General features: G+C 35.1%; 1 protein-coding gene across 1 annotated transcript; it reads right to left on the minus strand.

Moving 5' to 3' along the window:
* Positions 1–8567: 8567 nt before the first annotated feature.
* LOC105347919 (sodium-coupled monocarboxylate transporter 1) lies at positions 8568–22791 on the minus strand. The gene is made up of 16 exons (XM_034464575.2): positions 22104–22791; positions 21703–21771; positions 21366–21417; positions 20751–20818; positions 17287–17367; positions 16391–16464; positions 15863–16003; positions 15585–15720; positions 14513–14598; positions 13651–13763; positions 13328–13398; positions 12537–12623; positions 11937–12163; positions 11324–11424; positions 10782–10894; positions 8568–9320 (listed from the first exon to the last, which is right to left on the minus strand). Exons 1-16 carry the CDS (start codon positions 22440–22442, stop codon positions 9207–9209), a joined length of 1872 nt encoding a protein of 623 aa, XP_034320466.2. The 5' UTR covers positions 22443–22791; the 3' UTR covers positions 8568–9206.
* Between the last annotated feature and the right edge of the window lie 1033 nt (positions 22792–23824).

Consider the following 23824-nt stretch of genomic DNA (forward strand, 5'->3'; position numbering starts at 1 on the left):
GCCGCATTTCTTCCTGTTATGCGCTGTTATCAAACCGTATTTACATTTTGCTTGTTGTTTTTTCCTCTGAGGAAAAAAAAGGTAAAAAAAAAAGAGTAAATCGGTGCTTAGATTCCGCTCTTTGATGAATTATACATAACACGTGCAGCTTGTTTTTATCATTCTGACTATCGAGAGGAGAAGAAACGAAACCGAGAAGAGAAATAAAAAGAGAAATCTGCATCGGCATCTCTGTGGATGTTAACACAAGGAGGAACTTCCTTCCATTCATTGTGATGTAGAGTTATGTTAATTGACTTCGCTTGGATCTATATTTTACTGTCAACGAGTTTAAAAACTCGCGTGTCGAATTCAGGGCATAGTCTTTTTGTGAAAAAACGCCATTGACAAGAATTTTGAATTTGATACCTATTGTTTGTTACTCGGTGTAAAATGTTCTTAAAGGTCGTAGTGTGGATGTTTTGCATTCAAAATACCTCGACACCGGAATTGATACCAAGTGTTTAATGTTTTAAGTTTATGAAGTTAAGCACATTTTGAAATCGGACATGTAAAAAGCAAGTGATTGACAGAAAAAATAATATGTGTAAACGAGGCTGATAAAAAAGGGTTGTATGTAAGCTTGGACTAAAATGGATGCCGATCTCGACTCTCTGGTCGATGATTACGCCAACAAAGTGTTCCCCACAACCGCCACTTACTACATGGCCGCCAGTCTAGGGGCCCTTGGTAACATCATCGTTCTACTGGTGTATATTTTTCGAATTAAGCGACAGGTTCATCGTTACTACATACCGGTACTGGCGGTCGTCGATTTCACCGGATGTGTCAATAACGTTGTATTTTTCCACTTTCTGGACTCGCACCAGTACGATTATCCGAGCGACGCACTATGCCGATGCATCTCCTTTCTTGTTATTTTCAACAATGGAGTTTCCGGTCACGTGATACTCGTCATAGCACTTCAAAGATACATGATGCTATGTCGCCCTTTCGCCAAACAGTTAAACGGAGGTATGAGAAGAGCCTCGCTTCTAATTGTAAGTGCGTTGGCCTTATTCTATGGATTGCCAACCTTTTATGCCAGTGGTACTTCAAATCAGACTCTGAACTACGGTAACAAAACATACAATACAACAACCTGTAGCTTTGTCAGTCATGTCAGTTCTAAAAACAATTTCCAAAAAGGTTACTTTGGGTTCCTGCTCGCCATGATACTCCTGAACATTTTTATCACCGCAGGCCTGTATATTCCCGTCTTAAAGCGGGTGTATCACTCGTTCGCGCGTCTGGAAGAGACGTCATTTCCGGAGGAAGTTCCCGTTAACGACGAAGGAGAGGTGATGGGCGGATCTTGTTCTTCTACCCGGGCGCGGATGAAGCACAATATGAGCTTGACGGTTTTCTGTATAATTGTTGTTTACATAATCTCGTTTCTGCCTTCTTTGTTAACACAGACTATGGCTCTGAAGGAACCTTCTATAGCGGACACGGCAGTACACATGAATTTGTACCACTTTTTTGCCAGGTTTTATGTATTTAACCATATCGTTAATCCATTTATTTACATTGGTTTTGATGTGAAGTTTAGGAAAGAAATCACCTTTCTGGTTACATCATTTAGAAGAAAATAAAACGAGGAAGAAATCTATGATTTTAAATTTCATTTTCGTGCGTAGTAATTTTTGCTGTCTGAAATTTGCAGTAGTGAAAAAATTCATAAAATGCGATAAGAAATCGGATTATTTTCAATGTGAATTTTCCTGTTCGTGCATTATCTGTTTTACAGAAGGAATTTGGGTGTACAAGTCGACGCTACCAATTTATTAAGTACAATTAATTAAGTTAATTACAAATCGATTTGGATTTTATCTTGGATGAAAACCACATTGCCGATACTGCCAAGGAGCAAATTCTTTAAAGTGCATCTTGCCAGGAACATCGTTTTTGTAGCATTGCCTGCACTTAATTTGTTAATTTTAATTCTCAGCCAGCAGAGGATGTTCATTCCTCCATGGAACCTGATCCTACCTCTAATTTTTTTTAGAGGTCCGTGTTTGCTCTGCTCCTGTTTTGTATTTTTTCCTTTGGAATTCTGAATTTGAACACTGTTCGTTATCACCACTTAACTTTCACGGTAACATTATAGTGGTGATATAACTAAAGTACAGCATTTCTGTTAGCATGGACTTGTATATTCAAATGCGTGATTACTAATATATGTTCATGTCATTTTATGAACTCTCAATTTCTTACGTGGTTGTAAATAAGAATTGTTAAATACATGACTGCATTTCTTATTGTTAAATCAAAAAACTTACAAAATGGCATTCCAAAAGCGAATCAATATAATATTTTTTTCTTGTTACAAAACCAAACTTTCCAAAGATATCGATGTTTTCTTTTAATTAATTTTGTTTTTGCTTGACTTCACCAGGCTATCCTGTAAAGACAGCTATTTCTGCTAATTATGAATGATAGTATCGGAATTTTTGATTGATTTGATGGTTAACCATTAGGCCTTATATTTATCCGTTACATGTATTATGGGTTTTGTACTAATCACCGATTTAAAGTGTATTTTACCAAATGGTTGTTCCAACTCGTCGTATTATGCATATTGGAACGATTTTCTTATGACATTTTTTTTTAGATAAAGCATGAAAATCAATAGTTTTATGTTTCTCAGGTTGTTTTAGATTTATTTTTTATTTGAGAAACGTTGACGTATAAAGAATCTGTGTCAATAAGTTACAATCAGAAATGACGTCATTTTGCAATGAAATTAAATATGATTTAAATATTAATTTTATTTTGATTTTTTATTATAAAAATCAACCACATATTCTAAAAATTACTTTTTTCTATTTGTCAGTAATCAGTTGAGAGACCAAGGCTGTGGGTTATGTTTTTCTGAAGAAAAACTGCTTGAAAATAAGCATTTACAGGCAAAAGTAGTCGGAAAAGGTAGCGTCTTTTCGTATATATATACATATTCAATGTATTTCGACAAAACAAATCTATATATATCGACTGTTTCAGCACTAAATTAGCAATATGCTGTTTAGAATGAAAATGAAGGTCGTTTTTAATTTTATCGCATGAAGTCCGTTAACAAGCTATGTATGTCATGTTTGTTTTATAGCATTTAGTTCCTCCATTCTGCTTACTTCTATTTAGATAACTGGGTACGATATCTCTTACTAACTTCCTCCTTTTCTAAAAAAAAATTCTAAATAAAATCACATTTCCTCTTATGAAAATTAAGATATGAACATTCCTGAGACTTGATCGATATCCATTGCAATAAAAACAAGAGGCCCATGGGCCAAATCAGGTTCATGAAGTCATATCCAAAATATCGGGACAATGAATGAGTAAAACAGATCCTGTGTTAAAAGATTTTCAAAATTGTCTACCCATGTTCTTATATTGAGCCCCTTTTGTAACTAGATGATTTCATAGTTATATCACATATTGAGCATTACCATTCTTGAAAAAATATTTAGTTAAACAACTGTTCATATAAATATAAACCTACATCAAACTTTGAACCCCTTGTGTGGCCCAAGAATTATCCAGGTCTACCGTCTATAGCCACAGTCTAAACAACTGAGAATCAACAAATATCAAAATGTGTTCATATTAGTAATACTATACATTGTATTTTAGAAAATGATCAAATTTATTTTCTCTATATATATTACTCAACCTGAAGATGCTTCCACTCAAGTAAAACCTTTCTGCTTAATTGATTTTCGAAAAGGAGATATTACTCTTTACATTCTTATGAAAAAATTCGACCCCCATGGTGGCCCCACCCTACACCCTAAAATCGTGGTTTGAACAAGCTAGAATGAATCAACACTACCTGAGGATGCTTCCACACAAGTTACAGCTTTTCTGGCCAATTGGTTTTTGAGAAGAAGATTTTTTAAAGATTTTATTTTTCGCTATATGTATTCCTATGTAAAATTTCGACCCGCCCACTGTGGCCCCAGCCTACCCCCGGGATCATGGTTTCAACAAACTTGAATCTACACTACCTGAGGATGCTTCCACACAAGTCACAGCTTTTCTGGCTTACTGATTTTCGTTGAGAAGATTTTTGTCTATGTATTCCTATGTAAAAATTTCGAACCCCCCATCCCCATTGTGGCTCCACCTTACCTCCAGGAATGATGATTTAAAAACATTTGAATCTAGACTACCTGAAGATGCTTTCACACAAGTTACAGCTTTTCTGTCTAACTGGTTTTAGAGAAGCAGATTTTTCTCTATATATTTCTATCTAAAAATTTGATCCCCAATTAATTCTGGCCTCACCGTACCCCCGGAGATCATGGTTTGGACAAACTTTAATCTACACTTACCTGAGGATGCTTCTACACAAGTTTTGCAAATTATTATTTCCTTTCCATAAGGATTATTTATTTTAAATTGCGCCGAATTTGACCCTGTAGTTCTTGAGAAGAAGATTTTTAAAAATGCACCCCCCCCCTTTTCTACAGTTTCGAGGTTTTCTCCGCTTTTGATCGCCTTACCATAAGGATGATTTGTGCCAAATTTGGTTGAAATTGGCCGAGCGGTTTTGGAGAAGAAGTTCAAAATGTAAAAAAAAGAAAAAGTTTACAGACGGACGGACGGACGGACGACGGACAAAATGTGATCAGAATAGCTCACTTGAGCTTTCAGCTCTGATGAGCTTAAACCCCCCCCCCCCAAAAAAAAAACTCGAAGCATATTAAAACATAACAAACGTACTACTGAAGTCGAAATATTACGTGTAGCTCTTTTGATATGAGTTTGAAATCTGACAATGTATAAGCTGTTCCTAGTATATGGATATTACTGCCAGCCCAAAACCGAACACCACTTTTTCCGGGTTTTTTTTTTTTGCTTATCAAGAACCCTCCTTTTTTCTGAGAGCCTGTAGTCTTAATCTCATTCCGGTTTTTGAAATTTTTTTGTTAAGTGTTTTTAGGTTTTTTAGCTCACCTGAGCTGAAAGCTCAAGTGAGCTATTCTGATCACATTTTGTCCGTCGTCCGTCTGTCCGTCTGTCCGTCTGTCTGTCCGTCCGTCCGTCTGTAAACTTTTTACATTTTGAACTTCTTCTCTAAAACCGCTTATCCAATTTCAACCAAATTTGGCACAAAGCATCCTTAAGGGATGGCGAATATACATTGCAGAAATAAAAGTCCGATCTGTATTCAAAACCTTGAAAACCTTGAAACTGTAGAAAAAGGGGGTGCATTTTTAAAAATCTTCTTCTCAAGAACTACTGATTTCAATTCAACGTAGTTTAGCATAAATTATCCTTATGGGAAGGAAAATATAAATTGCAAAAATTAAGGTCTAATTCTGTTTCAAATCTGAGTTATTACGAAATTAATAATAAAGGAAAGGCGTGTTTCAGCTTCGCGTTCGGCATCCGGTAAAATGGGTAGGCAAGACTTGGCCTGGGCAAAACAAAAGATTGGCAGTTATTAATCTGCCAATCTCATTAAAATTTCAGGATATTTGATGGACCAGTAATATTTGTATTCGCTGTAAATATGCCGCAAAATAATGCGTATTTGGAATTGACGATTGCCGATTTGCCCCGGCTTTTATTTTGCCACGGCCCGGGTTTGCATACCCATTTTACCAAGACTCGTATTCCATACTTCTAAAACGAGGCTCTTTGTTTAAAGCAGCTATGACATTATACGAAAAAGGGTCGACCTGACTATGATGAATTTGCTTGTTATGCAACAGTTCGCGTATGAAGAGAAATTTTTGAAACATGCAAAATATATTGGTGCCGATTTTGTGAAGTAAATTGAGGCTAAATATTTCAATGCGTTGACAGTTTTCACACATGACGTTGGTGTTAGCTTGTTCTGATTTTCGTTTCGTTTTCATTATTTATGCTTTGTAACTTGGAGACTATCGTCTGTATTTCGTGATTTTTACGTATCAAATCAAACAGATACTTCGGTAAATCAAACAGTTAACTGTTTACCTGCGCAAATTAAGCAAAATCTGATGTATCAAAAAAGTACTGAAATACAATTCATTCTATCGGTAATTCGGCATTATCTTTTGCGTAATGCCACTAATGGTAGATTACAATGCAATAGGTTTTGTTGAGTCGCTCGGCATTTTCTCGAGTTTATTCAGTTTAAATAGAGTTTGATATCGCTGACGGAAATATGTAGGTATATACATGTATATATATGATTCATTTCGAAAAAATAAATTGTGTTCTTTATTTGTTATAGTGCATGTTTCTTGTGTTTAATTGTTTACAATTTCTATTTACTAACCATATTTGAGTGTTACGCTTCGATTTATAAGCAAGATACAGAGATTTGCTCACAATTATATGTTTGTACACAGATCTTAAAAACTAAAGATTAAAAAAGTGAAAAAATTGTCAATATTTATGAAGAAAATTTTCAAAGTCTGTTCTTCCAGAAACCAACTTTAACAATTATTGTATTGTAAACTTAACCTTTTAAGCTCACCTGAGGGTAGGGCCACAATGGGGGGGGGGGGGGGGGGTCGAAGTTTAACAAATAAATATATCGAGTAAATCTTTAAAAATCTTCTTCTCAGAAACTAATCAGCCAGGAAAGCTGAAACTTGTGTGAAAGCATCATCAGGTAATGTACATTCATAGTTGTGAAAATCATGACCCCCGGGGGTAGGGTGGGGCCACAATGGGAGATCGAAGTTTTACATAGGAATATATACAGTAAATCTTTAAAAATCTTCTTCTCAGAAACTAATCGGTCAGAAAAAGCTGACACTTGTGTGGAAGTATGCTCAGGTAGTGTAAATTCCAAGTTGAAAAAATCATGGCCCCCGGGGGTAGGGCCACAATGGGGGGTCGAAGTTTAACATATGAATATATAAAGTTAATCTTTAAAAATCTTCTTCTCAGAAACTAATCGGCCAGGAAAGCTGACACTTGTGTGGAAGCATCCTCAGGTAGTGTAGATTGAAAGTTGTGAGAATCATGACCCCTGGGGTAGAGTGGGGCCACAATGGTGGGTCGAAGTTTTACAAAAGAATATATAGAGTAAATCTTTAAAAATCTTCTTCTCAGAAACTAATCAGCCAGGAAAGCTGAAACTTGTGTGAAAGCATCCTCAGGTAGTGTAGATTCATAGTTGTGAAAATCATGACCCCCGGGGGTAGGGTGGGGCCACAATGGGGGATCGAAGTTTTACATAGGAATATATACAGTAAATCTTTAAAAATCTTCTTCTCAGAAACTATTCAGCCAGGAAAGCTGACACTTGTGTGGATGCATCCTCAGGTAGTGTAAATTCAAGGTTGTGAAAATAATAACCCCTGGGGGTAGGTTGGGGCCACAATGGGGGGTCGAAGTTTAACATATGATTATATAAAGTAAATCTTTAAAAATCTTCTTCTCAGCCAGGAAAGCTGAAACTTGTGTGGAAGCATCCTCAGGTAGTGTAGATTCAAGGTTGTGAAAATCATGATCCCCAGGGGTAGGGTGGGGCCACAATGGGGGGGGGAGTCAAAGTTTAACAAAGGAATATATAGGGTAGATCTTTAAAAATCTTCTCAGAAACTAATCAGTTAGATGATTCTTTACAATTGTTAAGACTTTGGCCCCAGGACAATTCTTAGGCCTCACGAGAAGGTTCAGAGTTTAATGTACGTTTATATTCCATATATAAACTATTGTTAAGGATCTTTTTGAGAACTGCAATACTCAACATATGATATGACTATAAAATCATCCTGTTAGAAAAGGGACTAATGATTATAAACATAAGAATGTCCAGGGGAAAATGGATTTTATTTATACAGGATCTACATGTATTATTGTACATTGTCCAGATAGTTTGTATTATGACTCCATTAAGCTGATTTTATCATACCTATTGTTCCTCAGGTGAGCGATGTGGCCCATGGGCCTCTTTTTTTTTTTTTTTTTTAAGGATTTTTAAGCCCCCCTCTCCCCCACACACACCGCCTCTCTGAGAGATTCTGACCCTAATGGACCAAATTCTCACCCTCTTTATTTTATTTCATATTTAACAACCTATTGAAGACATCTTCAGAGGAAGCGGACACTTTGGAATATTAAAACATTCGAGCATATATGCGATATTTTCAGCCTTTCGAAAGACTATTTCTATATTTGCGTGTAAACTACGTGCAAATAGGCAAGCAGTAATAGGGGTTTTTTTTAAGTCTATGTGGATGTGACCTAAAAAATATATTTTAAAAATAAAAGTAAATATAAACACAAGTCCTAAAAATTTCCGAGAAAGGATGCATGTTTTATAATAAATTCATTTTTTCCCAATACTTCCTCAGACGCGGAGGAGGAAACAGCAATATAAAAATTATGAGGTAAGGATCAATGCACAAAATATTAAAAAACAAATCCTGACATTGTTCTTATAGTGCGGGACGCACCGGGGTTTAAATGAAAAACAAAAGTTAAAAGGAAGACAGACATCTGTTTTGTAAAAATATTGTCTAATTTGTTTTGAGAAAAATCTGCTTATAAAAGTTAAGATGAGTTTCTTTCTTTAATGAAATGTTGGACTGTATTTTCCGAAGATATTTTTAACAACATTTACGATTATAGTTTTCGAAATTTATTCGTCACGAGTAAAAATTGTAGAAGTTTTATTACCACCACGAAATGTTGTGTCATGTAAACAATTTTAGGATCAGGCATAGGAAGGAAGATAAAATAATCACATCATTGCTTTATGATAAAAAGTCAAGAATAAAACATAGATATTGAGGTCACATGACAAAAACATTGCAATACAAAACTAAAAATACCTAGAACTGATAACTAAACTGAATAGATTACACGTATGAATAAATAAACAACATGTAAATAAATGTACAGCCTACATGTAATATATATTACGGAGTTTAAGATTTATGGATGTGTTCATACCAGTCTCTGGTAATTATATAAATGTCCTCGCATTGGTGTAGACACATAATTAAACAAAATATCAAATAGTTCATCTCTTTAACATTAACATGCATATCTTACATTCATTATTAATGTATTTATGAATTATTAATATCAAGGAAAGCAGGATATATATTCTTCATTAATCGATATTAATAATTGTCGAATCGATTGTTTAAAAATATTGAACTTTAAGATATTTTATATTTATCCATACACAGAATCTATGATTCATCTTGACGTCATGACTTAATTTTATACAGTTCAACTTTGTTTGACTTGTTCTGTGAATCTTGTGTACTTCTCTCGTCCAAATTTGAAAAGGCAATGTTTTCTTTTCCCATTTCACTCTTTACCTGTGGAAAAGAAAACAAACTCTTTATTTTTCAACTCTTCTATGCTAATTGATAAAAGCGAGAAAAAAATTAAAAAGTCCCCATGTATTTTGCTGTGAATTATATTTCATGGAAATTCCATTGGAGGAACATCTCCACACATGTTTTGAAATAAAACGATAAAAGCCTAACAAACTTTACAATTATATGCAGTCCCGAATACTTGAAAGCCTCAATTTCTAAATGGGTTGATATATCAAAAATTAATATTACAATGTGGGAAAAATATTATTATTAAATTGGTTGTTTTATTTTTGTGTACCATAAGAAACAATGTACACCCCGGACATTTACGGCTTCTTAAACAATACTTAAAAAAGAGAAAAGCGATCGAGTCTATCTTTTATTTGATTTATTTGGTGAAGCTTTGCAAAAAAAGCCCGGAAGTCGCGATTGGCTTTTTGGGGCGTCTAAGATACTAAGACTTTGGGTGTAATAGCATGAGGGTATACCGCCCAAATATTTTGCATGTTGGACTTGTATGTATTACTATGTACATGTGTTTGTCTCGTAGTTTTTGAAGTGTAATTATGATGCAACGTCATTGGATAAAACGGGTCACGTGACTGTCGTCTATTTTCTACAGTCAGCATGTAGCAAATTATAGATCACGGCGGTCGTAATTTCACTTTAAGTATTTAACATTATTCAATATATCAACATATAAAATGTTCTTGTCCATTGCAAAAAAAAGAAATAATAGGTTGGTTATAGATAGTCTATGATAGTATGTTGGGTTCCTAAACTTCTCAAAGCAGGCCCAGCTTTAGCTACCTCTTTCAATAGACAGCCTGTAACACTTCTTATTGATTATATATTGTTTAACGACCTAAACACCCGACATGTTTCCATAGACATTCAGTAACAAACCTGATACTAATATTTTTGTAGGTAATAGTACATAATATAAGAATCCGACATACTATATTTATAAAGTCCATACCAAAAGTAATACATGTAAATATGTTTTTTAAAAAATGTGATGTATATACTTCCATAGACAATGAGTAAACAATCTACAATGTAATAAGTTATAATAGTTTGTTCTGTAACTTGAGATATTTCCATAGAGTGTCAGTAGCAAACAAGAGTTACATGTAGTTAAATCCAACTCCGTGCCATGAAGGCGCATATGACCGGTGTTTATCCACGGTATCCAGGGTGCTAGGTGGATGAGAGTCATTGACTCACCCTGGATGGGACAACAGTCCATCGCAGGTTAACTCCCAGCGTAAGCCGTTACCCAATATCAGCTGGGTGGACTCAGGCAATGTAGATAAAGTGCCTTGTCTAAGTACACAACACACAACATCAAGTGACCACAGCTGGGTTTGAACCAGCGACCTTTTGGTTACTGGCCTTACGTCCATGTACAGTGAGCAATGTGCCCCACAACAAACATAATAGGTAACAGTATAATACCTGAGGCTGGTTGGTGTCCGCACCCCGCCGGCATCGTGACGGAATCAGACAGGAGAGCTTGTCGGACAGAGATATCAGGTACTTCCTGTCCACCTCCGTGGCCTTTCTGGGTCCTAAACATACAGGTAAATTCAGGGAAATGTAATCTGGATAATTAAGGGGACTTCGTACTCGTGACAATTTTTAGACAATGTTGATGTTCATGGGACGAAAAGCTTTGTCGTACAAAGATATTGGAAAACATTCAAAATGGTAAGATATTTGGATTATTCCTTAACCAAATAGTATATATTTATATATATGGTTAAATTCATATATGAAATTATATGAAGTAAATCTAATGGGTAATATTGTTGGGCGATTAACTCCCTTATCCTACTATCAGACACGTGCTCTATCATAAAGTTGACATTCAAAGACAATAATATAATCATATTAATAGAGTAATACTGTAAAATCTGACAAATATTCGTTGGAGACTACCAAGAATATTGACCCCCACGAATATAAATGATTTCACAGAAGAAGATGATCCGACTGACCAGTGACGTAGGTGATGAGGAGGGCGACAATGACGGCGATGACAGTCCCCATAGTGGAGTACCACAGATAGGAGAGGGAATAGAGGCGCCTCAGTCCAGTCCTAGAATATAAATACCAATATAACACACAGACAAAACATCACAGATAGGAGAGGGAATAGAGGCGCCTCAGTCCAGTCCTAGAATATAAATACCAATATAACACACAGACAAATTAAAACAGCACAGATAGGAGAGGGAATAGAGGCGCCTCAGTCCAGTCCTAGAATATAAATACCAATATAACACACAGACAAAACAGCACAGATAGGAGAGGGAATAGAGGCGCCTCAGTCCAGTCCTAGAATATAAATACCAATATAACACACAGACAAAACAGCACAGATAGTAGAGTGAGTCAGGCGCCTCAGCCTAGTCCTAGAATATAAATACCAATACAGTCAAACACACGACGTCTGGTAGAACAGGGAGTACGACGGCTTCAGTCATCATTGATAAGGACGATCATGGAGAATTGATCGGGGTTTTTTTATAGAATATTAAATTTCCTTATTTTTATAATTCAATCATCATCATCATTATCATCATCATCATCAACTAATAAAATACTCACAGCTCTTGGACCGGAACTGCCGCCATTGTTGTTACACCGGTAGTGCTAATAAGGTTCGTGGTGACGGCGAGCGTTGTTATGTTGTTGCCGCCGGTCATACTTCCGTTTCCGGCTTGGCAGTTGTCTGTCGGGAAGGGAAAGTCCTCAGGGATCCCCAGCACACTGTACTGTCCTATTCCTATCCACAGCATGATGGCGTACGACACAATGGGACCTGTTATGGCGCCCTTAAAAAAGAAAGCGGTAACGGTTCATAAAATAACTTAAGATTGTGAACATGTATATGCATTTTAAATAATCCTGATTATTACTATTCAAGTTATGGAACCCTAAAAATTAAAAATGGTCACCTTTTAAAAAAATAATTACACTTAAGTAAATAAAGTTTAAATAATATCTTGATAAAAACGCAATTACTTCAAGTTATAGTGCCCTCAAAATTATAGACTGTTGTGGTTTTTAAAGAAAATCTGTAAATGAAGCACCAGGGCCAAGCAATTTACAATCAGCAAATCGGCAAATTTAAAACTAGACCAAAAAATAGGAAGAGTCTCATTGGAACAAAGCAGCTATGATAGCCCTGTACACAAAAGTACTCACAATTCTGTTACACGTCGGGAAAAAGGCGCCAAGGACCACGAACCCGTTGAGCGCACCCCCAGACGATCCCAAGATACTGATGGAGGCCTGGTAAACAATAGAGAATATGTTGGCTTCAATACCGCCTATATAGTTAGCAACATACAACTACAGCGGGAACATCGCTTTATTAAGTGTGGATATTCAAACTCATGCAAAGAGTTCTGGAATTTAAAAAAAAAGTTTGTATATCGTCATCGAATTTTTTACAGTCTAAACATCAAACTACAATTTTTTAAATAAAATTATAATTGGTTATAAAACCGGTAATACTGTTAATTTACCTGTAACACTGCGTTTGTTACCTTACTAGTTTACACGTAACACTCTACCAGTAATGTTGTTAGTTTCCATAAAACACAAATCCGGCGGTCCTGCTAGTTTATTTTCATTACATGTACATGTAATGATGTGTTACATGTTACACCGCATTGTTGATGTTGCTAATTTATTTTTAAAAGAGCATCTGTTATGTTACTTTTTTCCTGAACCGATAATGTTGCTATCTAACTTGATACACTGCACCGGCAAATGTTGTTAGTTTGCATGTAAAACTGTTCCGGTTACGGTATTACCTGTTAAACTCTACCGATGATGTTGCTTCTTTATATGTGGCATGTTACACTACTTTACCTGTTACACTACTTTACCTGTTACACTACTTTACCTGTTACACTACTTTACCTGTTACATTACTTTACCTGTTACATTACTTTACCTGTTACATTACTTTACCTGTTACATTACTTTACCTGTAACACAGTGCCGGTGATGTTGCGCATCGTAAACGCCATCCCCACTCCTGCTGCGCTGAAGAACAACACTAAAACAAAACAGAATATTGTGTGACTAATACACTTTAAAAACTAACATGTATGATTTCCACAAAGACATTAGAATTTAATGCTTGATTCCCACAAAAAAAACAATATTGTGTTTCTATAGAAAATATAATCACAATAGATTACTGTGCAATTAATATGATGTAAAAAATACTATATGATGTTGATTTAATATATCAATAAAACAAAAGTAGACGGTTTTTATGGTTTATGAGCAGAATCACATTAATTACCCAGCATTCTTGTGATCCAGAGGTGGACGCTGTCAGACTTGTTCTTGACGAATGGTTTCACCAGATCCTCAAAAGTAATGGCGACCAGTGTGCTCAAATTGGAGGAGATCGTGCTGTAAAGGGAAATTCACAAGATAAATGTTGTGGATACTGTGGTTTCATTAACATTTGTTGAATAATATTTTTGTGGGTTACAATGCTAAGATGACCGACGGAATTAAAATGCTCATCGACCTGCAATATCTGCATGCCATTTTACTAATCTTTGAAACTTTTAATTTTGGCATAAATCCAAAAAACGATGCCAACGAAAGATAGTTGATAAAACCACATGATATATTATTCCAGTGCTTTTTTATGCCAAAATTCACTTATATCAAAGCTTAAATTTATTTCAACTTGTCGCCATTTCGGTTTGATTAAAACAGCTTTTCACTCAAAGAAAATATGGGGAGTACTTCAGACAAAAAATCTCTGTATAGGTAGCAATGATTATATGAAAATGTTTTTGATTTACATGTAACTGAATTGTTTGAATACACTTAATAATGCAAAATCTGCATTAAAGACACTCGAAAACCATAAGAAATATTTTTCTTTAAGGCTTATGCCCGTGCTTGGCTGTAAGAAAGTTGGCTGGTCAACAAAACTACTAGTATCCAATCTACCATAAAATTCTAAATATGATACTCTATCTTATGATTAGGCCTTAATATATTTTTATTAAAGAAAGAATCAAAATGTCACAGTTCTAAATTTCGGATATTGTTCTTTATAAATAGCTCTCCTGAATTTAAAGATTAATTTCGTCTAAAAATGCCAAGGACCATTGAGCCTCCTTAAATGATGAGTACACGTGTACCTGAGAGAGCCACTGTACAGACTGGCCATGAAGAGACCGGGTACCCCCGGGTAGTTCAGCACCTCCATCACGAACGTAGGGATAATCTAAAAACCCAGAAAGCAACAAAACCTTATTAACTTCGACTTCTGAATTTGAGCGATATCGATTTAAATGTATTGATTGCAGCTAGGATAGAACAAATGTATAACTATGTATTTATATTGGTATCTACTATTAATGAATATTAAACACTGTGCCGGATAATTATGCCAGTGCCAAGGTGGCATTTTTGCACCCGCTTAAGATTCAGTTTCGGAAAAATCCATATATACCAAGTGATAGACCATAGAGAGAATATAACCACTTTTGAATTTAGTGTATTTTACCTGACAGGTGAGATATTTACCTTTAAAAACTAATATCCCATAGGAAAATAATAATTCCCAAAAGAGAAATGATTCTCCTATAGGAAATATTGACAATCCTATAGGATTTTATACAAATCCTATAGAAATTATTTTTCCTATAGGAGAAGAGTATTTCCTGCAAGAATTTGATTCAGGCAGGTAGTTTTCCTATAGGAAATTTAGATTTCCTATCGGATTAAATCAAATCGTATCGGAATTGAATTCCTATAGGAAATTCTTGTAATCCGATAGGAAATTTGAAATTTCCTATAGGAATATTGTTTTTCCTATGGGAAAAATTATTTTCCTGTAGCATTTGATTTTGAAAGATAAATAGCTCTCCTGACAGGTGAGATACAATGATAACAAAGGTGGTTATTAGCTCTTTAAGCAATGATCTTTCATGTGGCATATTTGAATTTTTCGATGTATGCAGCTTAGACGGGTGCAAAAATGCCACCTTGGCACTGACATAATTATCCGGCAAAGTTTTATTAGATTGGTAAACTGGTAAAAGCGCTCTTCTACGATACTATATTTAATTTGTAACTACTAGTATCTACATATTGTACGTACAAGTAAAATTGAAGGAAAACAATGTTTATTAATTTTTAAACGCAGTGGATATGTTTGATAGTCTGAAAAAGTTTTTTTTTTTTTAGAAAAGAATAAAGATTCCTCACTTGATTTGAACTCATGATATCGCCATTTGTCAGTGGGTCACAACCCTTCATTGCGTAATAAGCGAAAACAGCGACACCTGTCATGCATGCTGATGTCACAATCACAATCAATCCGACGCTTTGCAGCATAAGCGCTCTGAAAAAAATGTATATATTGATATTTTGAATTTTTTATTAATCATACTTCATGATGTAAAGAAAGGTTTCATAAAAAAGAAATGATTATGTATTTTTTGGCATCATAGAGTTGCCGGCAATTTCTTTTCAAAAAAACATACATTTTAGCATCGCGAAGAGTTGGCAACGAGCCAAATCGCTGGGTGCTTTGTTGACTTGCGCCGTACGGCCCGGTCCAGTTGATCATACTCCCGATGACCAAAGACCAGAAACTGTGACGGATGGTTGGATCCGGATCAAAACTGAAATAAAGAAATTAATGTCTTTACTTAGATATATTTTTTTTACTTTAACAACAAGTCGAGCAAATTCTTCACAAAGAACCAATTTGTATATGACCTCCCGTGAACATTGGCTTTAACTCGCAAAATAAGTACGATATCCAAAATTGTAGTCCATTTGGCTTATAGCTAAGTGCTACATGTAGAGACGAACGCTTTAGATTCTTTTTATATTTTCATTAAATCTGATGATTTTTTCATGCAATTTTAGACATTAAGAGTAACGCTGACATAAATCATCTCATCAGTATGTTCTATCATGATCTACTAGTATCTTTCTATATCTACATGTATCTATCTATACAAGTTAAATCATCATATCTACTAATATCCATAGCTAGGTCGTACTTCCAGAAGTTGATCCGCCCCCACTCCTGGTTGATCCGCCACACCTCTCCCCATCCGCCCACCAGTAGAGTGGCCTGTATAAAGAGTTATCGTTATTGATATTTACTGTTAGTATGTAGGTATGCGTTATATCAGACTATAAAATACATTATAATTGATAAGATACACATAAGTGTAAATGCATTTAATGTTATACATAATTATATAAAGCGTCTTTTGCAATCTTTATTGATGGTGATTCATTGAACGGTATGTGCTAAAGTAAAAATAAAACTAATATATGACTTGAACGTTTTATAGAAGCTTTGCTCCAAATATAGGTATTTCAGATATCACCTTTATAATGATACTAGGTATTCTGCTAACACTCATCGAAGTATGCAGTTATTGTTAACAACTATGGTGACAGTAGATCGCAATATTTAAATCTTACACCTTTTAATGAAGCGTGATGCAAGTGACAATTAATGTGAATATCACTTTGCGAATAATTCTTGATGCTAAGCAAACTGTTTTTCTGTCGTATTTGATCAAGAACACGTCTTCTAAAGGTTCATCTCAAAATACTTTTATTTAAAAGTGGTCAATCTTCAAATAAAGTCGCAGCACATTAATGGTGGTTTTAACGAATTGTATACCCACATGTAGGTATACCTTTAGTTTCCGTTGAAAAGGATTCTGTATACAGGGTTATTTAAATTTCGCCCCGCGTAATTTTCGCCCTTCTACACTTTCAAACAGTTTGTCTTAAATTCGCCCATTGATAACGAATGCGAAAGGAGCGAAAATAAAATGGGGCGAATATTTTCTTGTAAACAGTATTTCGAAAGCAATCTAAAAGTAATATACTAAAACACACAATGTGGACGTTTAGGGTGGGTCAACTATCATAATACCTTGATGAGAATAGTCAGTAAACCCGCCAACATAATGAGGCCCTGGAAAGCATCCACCCAGATGACGGCTTTTAGTCCACCCTATAAAGACCACGCAATCATGCCTGTATTTATATGCAATGGCCAAAGATAATTTACAAATAATTTCAACAATGTTTGTTCCTTCTTTTTTAATATAGATATAATTTGAAGAATATTTTTTCGTCGATATATTTAGCTAGAGTACTTTAAATGTACATGTACTTGCCGTGAAATATATTGAATATCAGGATTATCATTAAAAGAAAATGTGAACTTCGAATGTTAAATAACGGGTTAAGCTTATTAAATGAATTTAGTTGCATAGAAAGTACACAAAACTACTATATATTGTCACTAATTTGTCAATTAATTAGATCACTGTGGAATCATTAGAATTTGTGGTGGCTCAATTTTAGTGGTATTCGTAAGTAGCCCTCCCCCAAATTAACATCCTGGATGAAAACAAATTTTTAAAGTTTCTTACTGGAACTGAAACTGACGCATCAACGAAATTAAATACAGACCCTGAAACGTACTACTACACCACACGCTCGCTGCACGCTCGCTACACGCTCGCTAAACGGTTAACACGAAACGCTAAACGGTTTACACGAAACGCTGCACGCTTTGCCCGAAACGCTAAACGATTTACACGAAACGCTGAACGGTTTACACGAAACGATTCTCGCACGAAACGATTTGCTCGCTTTTCACACGCTTTGGACACGCTTTTATCCTGATCGATTTTCGTTTCTGTCGGGACTTCTCGGATTTTTACCCTGACTCTGTTAGTAAGAATTAAGTTTAAAGAAAACACGAAATAATAGAAATACTGATATTAGAAACATATAGGTAAATAAGTATTGAATTGATTAATTAAATTGATTTGGTACTAAAATTCAAAGCAAATAAATATTTGTTCACAGAATTAGCAAAAATACTACTTCTATAAATATATCTATTGCTAAAAAGAAATAATCATGAGTCTTATTAGAGCCGTAAATAATAAAAAATCAAGAAAAACAGTTACCGTAACTCAATATTCAATACCAAAAATAAAATCCGTATGATTACAAACTGAAATCGGTTTTTCAGTCTTCGACAAGATGTGTTTTTTTCTTCTCACATTAGTATTTCTATTGGTTTCAGACAATACGATGTAAAAATACTAACAGTAAATAAACCCATGATTATTTACATTGATAATTTTGAAAGTTATGTAAAATTAAATTTGTCACAAAAGTTAGAAAAAAATGCTATAAAACAACCGATTGATTTATTTCTTGTGTCGTATCATTCGGGTAAATAAATGTCACAGACAAAAATCAATCGATTAAACAATAAAGAATGTTGTCATTACTATTTTGGATTTCGGAAAGAACCAAAAATAAAAATGATTTAAATTTTTGACTCAATATTCGTATACATAACCGGCGCCCCGCATAACGGCGTAAAGAGTATCTATCATAATTCTTTGAATTAGTACCATGCATATAGATTCTCATAAGAATTAATTGTATGTGTACATTTTAGGCAAATTCCAGTGTGTTACATGTAATTACTTCTAAGATTTGTTGTTCTTCGGTATAAGTGTTTAAATAATTAAGATAACTGTGGAAATATTTTTAATCGGGATTCCCGCATTTTATAGATATGAACAGTATATTTTTTTCTTTTTATGTTTATATTTAATTTTGTTCAAATAAATGTTAAATAATATATCATTTAAATTGTGTGCATCATTGAATACTAATTCTGACTACCTTAAAGTCATTAAATTTCTATTGGCTATTGACAAAAAAGAGACGCGTGACCATCCAATGAAAACGAATACACAGAGTTTGATTGACATGTTCAGCCAGAAGCAGGTCTTACCCGATGTCCGAGGTCATTGTGTGCTTGTTGTACACAGCCAAATAGTCTCAGTACATTGTAACTAGTCTTCTTTTAACAGGTCGAGACCACTATATTTTGTGACGTCGGCATAAATTTGCATACTAAATTAGCCATCTGTTTACTTTTATCGACAAACCAATCAGGTGAATGAGTTGCAAGGCATTGTGGGCTACTACAAGTTTCAGTGTATACAAAGCGTATTGAAAATATATACCATTTTGAATTGTTCTTTGGAAACTTATTTTGAATGATTTTTCAGAATTTATGAAATTAATATGGACAATTATGTCTGAACTTCCATTTCTATGCTCACATTTAAAAAGTATTGCATATGAGGACTTATATCAACCTATTTAAATACCCCATTGTCAATGTTCAAAAGAGAGGTACGTCCTATAGAATTAGAAGCAGCGAGTACCGTTTTTTCACGTGATATCCCATATTTAAGACAACATTATTAGAATGCGCGTTGATATTTTCTTCAGGGACATTCATCAGAATGCTTAACGGACAAAATACTATATGCTGCACAGCTTGCGCTTCTGCGTTTGTATATTTGTGCATTTCTACTACCGTGGCTATTCACGTATGTTAAAAATGTACAGTTACCTGTATTTATTTCTAGTGCACAATGATAAAGTCACCAATACACAACTGTGCAGTTTTTTCTTATCAAAACCTGTTTGTACTTGTATGCGTTTGTTTGTCAGTCGTTTGATACTGATCATTTTTGAAGCAACAACTGATCAACTAAAACAACAGTATTTTTCAATGTGAGCATGGAACAAAGTTAATGGTACGTACTCTTTCCTTTTTTACCTTCTAAAGTAAAAATCAAGATCTACAAACATTCCGGCAAGCAATTAAATATTGTGAATAAAACAGACAAAAACCACGTGCGTTTGTTGAATCTTAAACACGTTGTAGACCGTCATGCATTGCAACTCATTCACTGGATTGGAGAATCTGTTTGACGCAAATACTGTCACGTGTTAAAAAATGCTATCCATATAAGGTAGTGTACCCGACCTGTTTAATACGAGTACCTTTCTTTTGTTTGTGAAAAATTAATTCAATTTTGTAAAAAGATAAATATATCATTTCTTAAAGATTTTTCATGAGTATACCTACAAAGAGAATTTTGCTAATCACAAACAGTTTATAGTAATGTAAAACACGGGCGTTGTTTTGAAACAATTAAATTGTCAGAGAGTTCCGAATGAAATCTGATGAACGTTTCACACGATTCTCGCACGCTTTCCTCGAAACGATTTACACGCTTTGCCCGAAACGCTGCACGCTTTGCCCGAAACGCTAAACGGTTTACACGAAACGCTTCACGATTCACACGAAACGCTAAACGGTTTACACGAAACGCTAAACGGTTTACACGAAACGTTTCTCGCACGAAAGTCGCACGCTTTTTTGGTGTAGTAGTACGTTTCAGGGTCTGTACCACGAATAAGCAAAAACCCGTAGCTCATTCACGAAAATTTGACCCCACGAATTTGAATGATTCCCCAGTATTTAGTTATCCCACCACTGACCAGGAAGGTGTAGAATGCACAGATCGCTCCAATCAGAGTGAAGGACAGCCATTCAGGAAAGCCGGTCACTGGAACAATGAATATTCATGAAAATAAATTATAAATTGAATAACCGGTATTATGGCATTGAGAAGCATGAATTGAATATTCATGAGATGGAAGTTTTATACGTTTGAATATTTATGAGATTGAAGCATCATAAATTGACTAGTCATGAGATTAAATACAAATGAATATTTATGAGATTGAAGCATTTATAACCGATGTCAGAACACGATTAATGAAAAAAAAATATACCTTCTAAAGATAGTTTTTATCTATAAACTATTATGTGGTCAAGACGAAATCCTTATATTTCAATGTACCCCTTTTTAATTTAAAGGTTTTCTTTTTTACACAAAGCTTTATTCTTCAAAAACCATTTCGTCACCGTAGGAGATTTGTAGTTTTAAAAACGGCCACTAACACCACAACCCATCCCTTAAACACATTTTAACTTTGCAATAATTGTGGGAAAGTCTAGAATAGGCAAATAATTAAAACAGTTAATGGATGTACTATATGACATGTAAAAGAGGTCAACCATTCAGCTGACCTATTGATCCTTTAACCTACCTGCACTTAGAGCCGTTGTTGGGGCAAAGGACGCGATGCCAGAGTAAAGAATCTGTGAAAAAAAATGAAGAAAAAAAACTTGTTGCACTCGGAAACTTATGTTGACGTTTAATGCCTTTATATGGAAACAAAATTTCAAATAATCTTTATTATTTTAACCTTCATTCATGTATACATTTTCAAAAATACTAGTTATCTTTTTAAAGTAGGCTAAAAACAAGAGAGAACCTTGAAATGTTACCAGTTTATTACACTTTTCATTAAGATCTCTCTCTCTCTCTCTCTCTCTCTCTCTCTCTCTCTCTCTCTCTCTCTCTCTCTCTCTCTCTCTCTCTACCGTTGATATAATTCCTATGGTAGTGGCCGTCACGCGAGCTGCCTTGGAGTCGAACCTATGTTCCAAATACTGAAAGGATAACAATGATACTTACATGTAAATTAAAATCATGATACTCAATAAAAGTTTCATACATTGTTTATCAAATACAAGGAAATATGTAGTAAACTTTTTTTTTGCTTTCAGTTTGATATAAAGTTACAGTTTTAAGTTTCTGAATATTTATTTTTTTTTATCAAAATTTCGTAAACACGCAATAGTACATTTTTTCTCTCAATTACTTTCATTTAACACTTTAATAGTACTGTCGTTTATATAATTAATCAATTTTCTTGTACACATTTTTAATATTTACAGAATATGTTCTTTATACTTTAAGGGTCTATATGGCTATTTTATACCTCGAAAAAGCTCGTGAGTTTTAATGGATAGAACAGCGGGACGAATAAAGTGGTGGCAAGAAACACGGCACCAAGCTGTCCAAACAACGACAGAAAGAACTGGGTCCCCTTGGTGTACATCTCCGCCGGCTGACCCAGTATCAACAACGCCGTCTGGAACGACACGAGGATGGAGGCTGCGACCGGAAGTATCGGCATCTTCCGGTCCGCCATCAGGAACTCATCGGTCGTTTTCTGTTTTCCGCCGGTGCACGCATAGTAAATCCCCACGACTCCCGAAAACAGAATCAAAACTGCAAAAATCACCCAGTCCACAATTGAGAAACCTTCTTCAGACATATTTACTTCCTTTTTGTCTTTCCACCTTAAATGTTACAACATTGAGGTTGATTTTCTTCGGGGTGAATTTTGGTAACTCTACATTTGTTCGAAATGTCGAATTCCGACCAAAAATCCGTGTTCTCACAGAACTTTACCACAGGTTGACCAGGTAAAAAGATATCATAGTATTCGCAAATACTTCTGTTCTCTGTAATATCACCAGGTGAACATTTTTTATGCAAATGCAAACTTTTAGGATCGTGGCGTTTAATCCAGTTTACGTAATGTTAGCAATACGTCACTTTCGACTCCCTCCGCCCGCGCATGTCTTGTATATATTACCGACCTCATTCATCACAAGTTTGGGTGTTTATGTTGAGACGTGACTGGACACACTGTGACCTCCAATTACATCGTAAACAGATCGGACCCCGGCCTTATTAAGTAGTAAAAAATGTCAGTCAGCGGCGGTACACAGAGTACTAGAGCGTGGTCATTGGTACACAGTGTGTGTTTACACATCTCCAGCCCCGGATCTTCTTTAAAGTAGTCCACGCGAAGATCCAGAGGGGATGTGGACACCCCCCCCCCCCCCTAAAAAAAAATCCAACTACTAAAATTTACATAATAAAATTATCGAAAAAAGGTATCGGACCCACCCACCCACCCATGAAAAATATACGGATCCCCCAGGCCAAATTTTCTGGATCTGCGCATGCAGTCCACCTATCTTAAAGTGACCCTATGCGATCGTTAACGTTTTTGGTCAACTTCAAATCGAATCAAATATTAAATATAGAATAAACAAATAATAAATTGAAAGTTGTACAGCATTTATATTCAAACTTAAGTATTATTTTAGTATTTTTAAAGTTGTTAAAGGTGGCTCCCTACACCTGGAAACAGTTTCTAAAATCGGCAAAAATTAAAACAAGAGATGTTTGTAAAACACTTATGCCCCCTCCTTTGAAAACATCTGCGAAGAAAATGAACGGAAACTGCAGGTAACTGGAATTTTTCTACGCCCAAGGAGCATAAGTCTGTCGAAAATTGCTTGATCTTACCCAAAATTAAACTTGCCTATATAATACTATAATAAACCTGTATACCAAATTTCATTTCAATATGTGCATCCTCTGCGAAAAAAGGAACGAAAACTGTTGGTGGACCGACCGACAGGCCGACTGACCGACAGACAGTAGCAAAGCAATATGCCCTCGCTTCTTCGATGGGGGCATAAAAATTGACGCATTAGATCCATATATTATGTCCGACGGACGACAAATATTCTATTTTTATATCAATTGTGATTTTCAAAAAATTAATTCAGTAAATACAAACAAAAGTCCTTAACGGTTTCAAACTCGTGACATGCGGTTCACAAGTCTGAAATATAATGA

This window comes from Magallana gigas, chromosome 1 (assembly GCF_963853765.1).
Source record: "Magallana gigas chromosome 1, xbMagGiga1.1, whole genome shotgun sequence".
Classification (NCBI taxonomy): domain Eukaryota; kingdom Metazoa; phylum Mollusca; class Bivalvia; order Ostreida; family Ostreidae; genus Magallana; species Magallana gigas.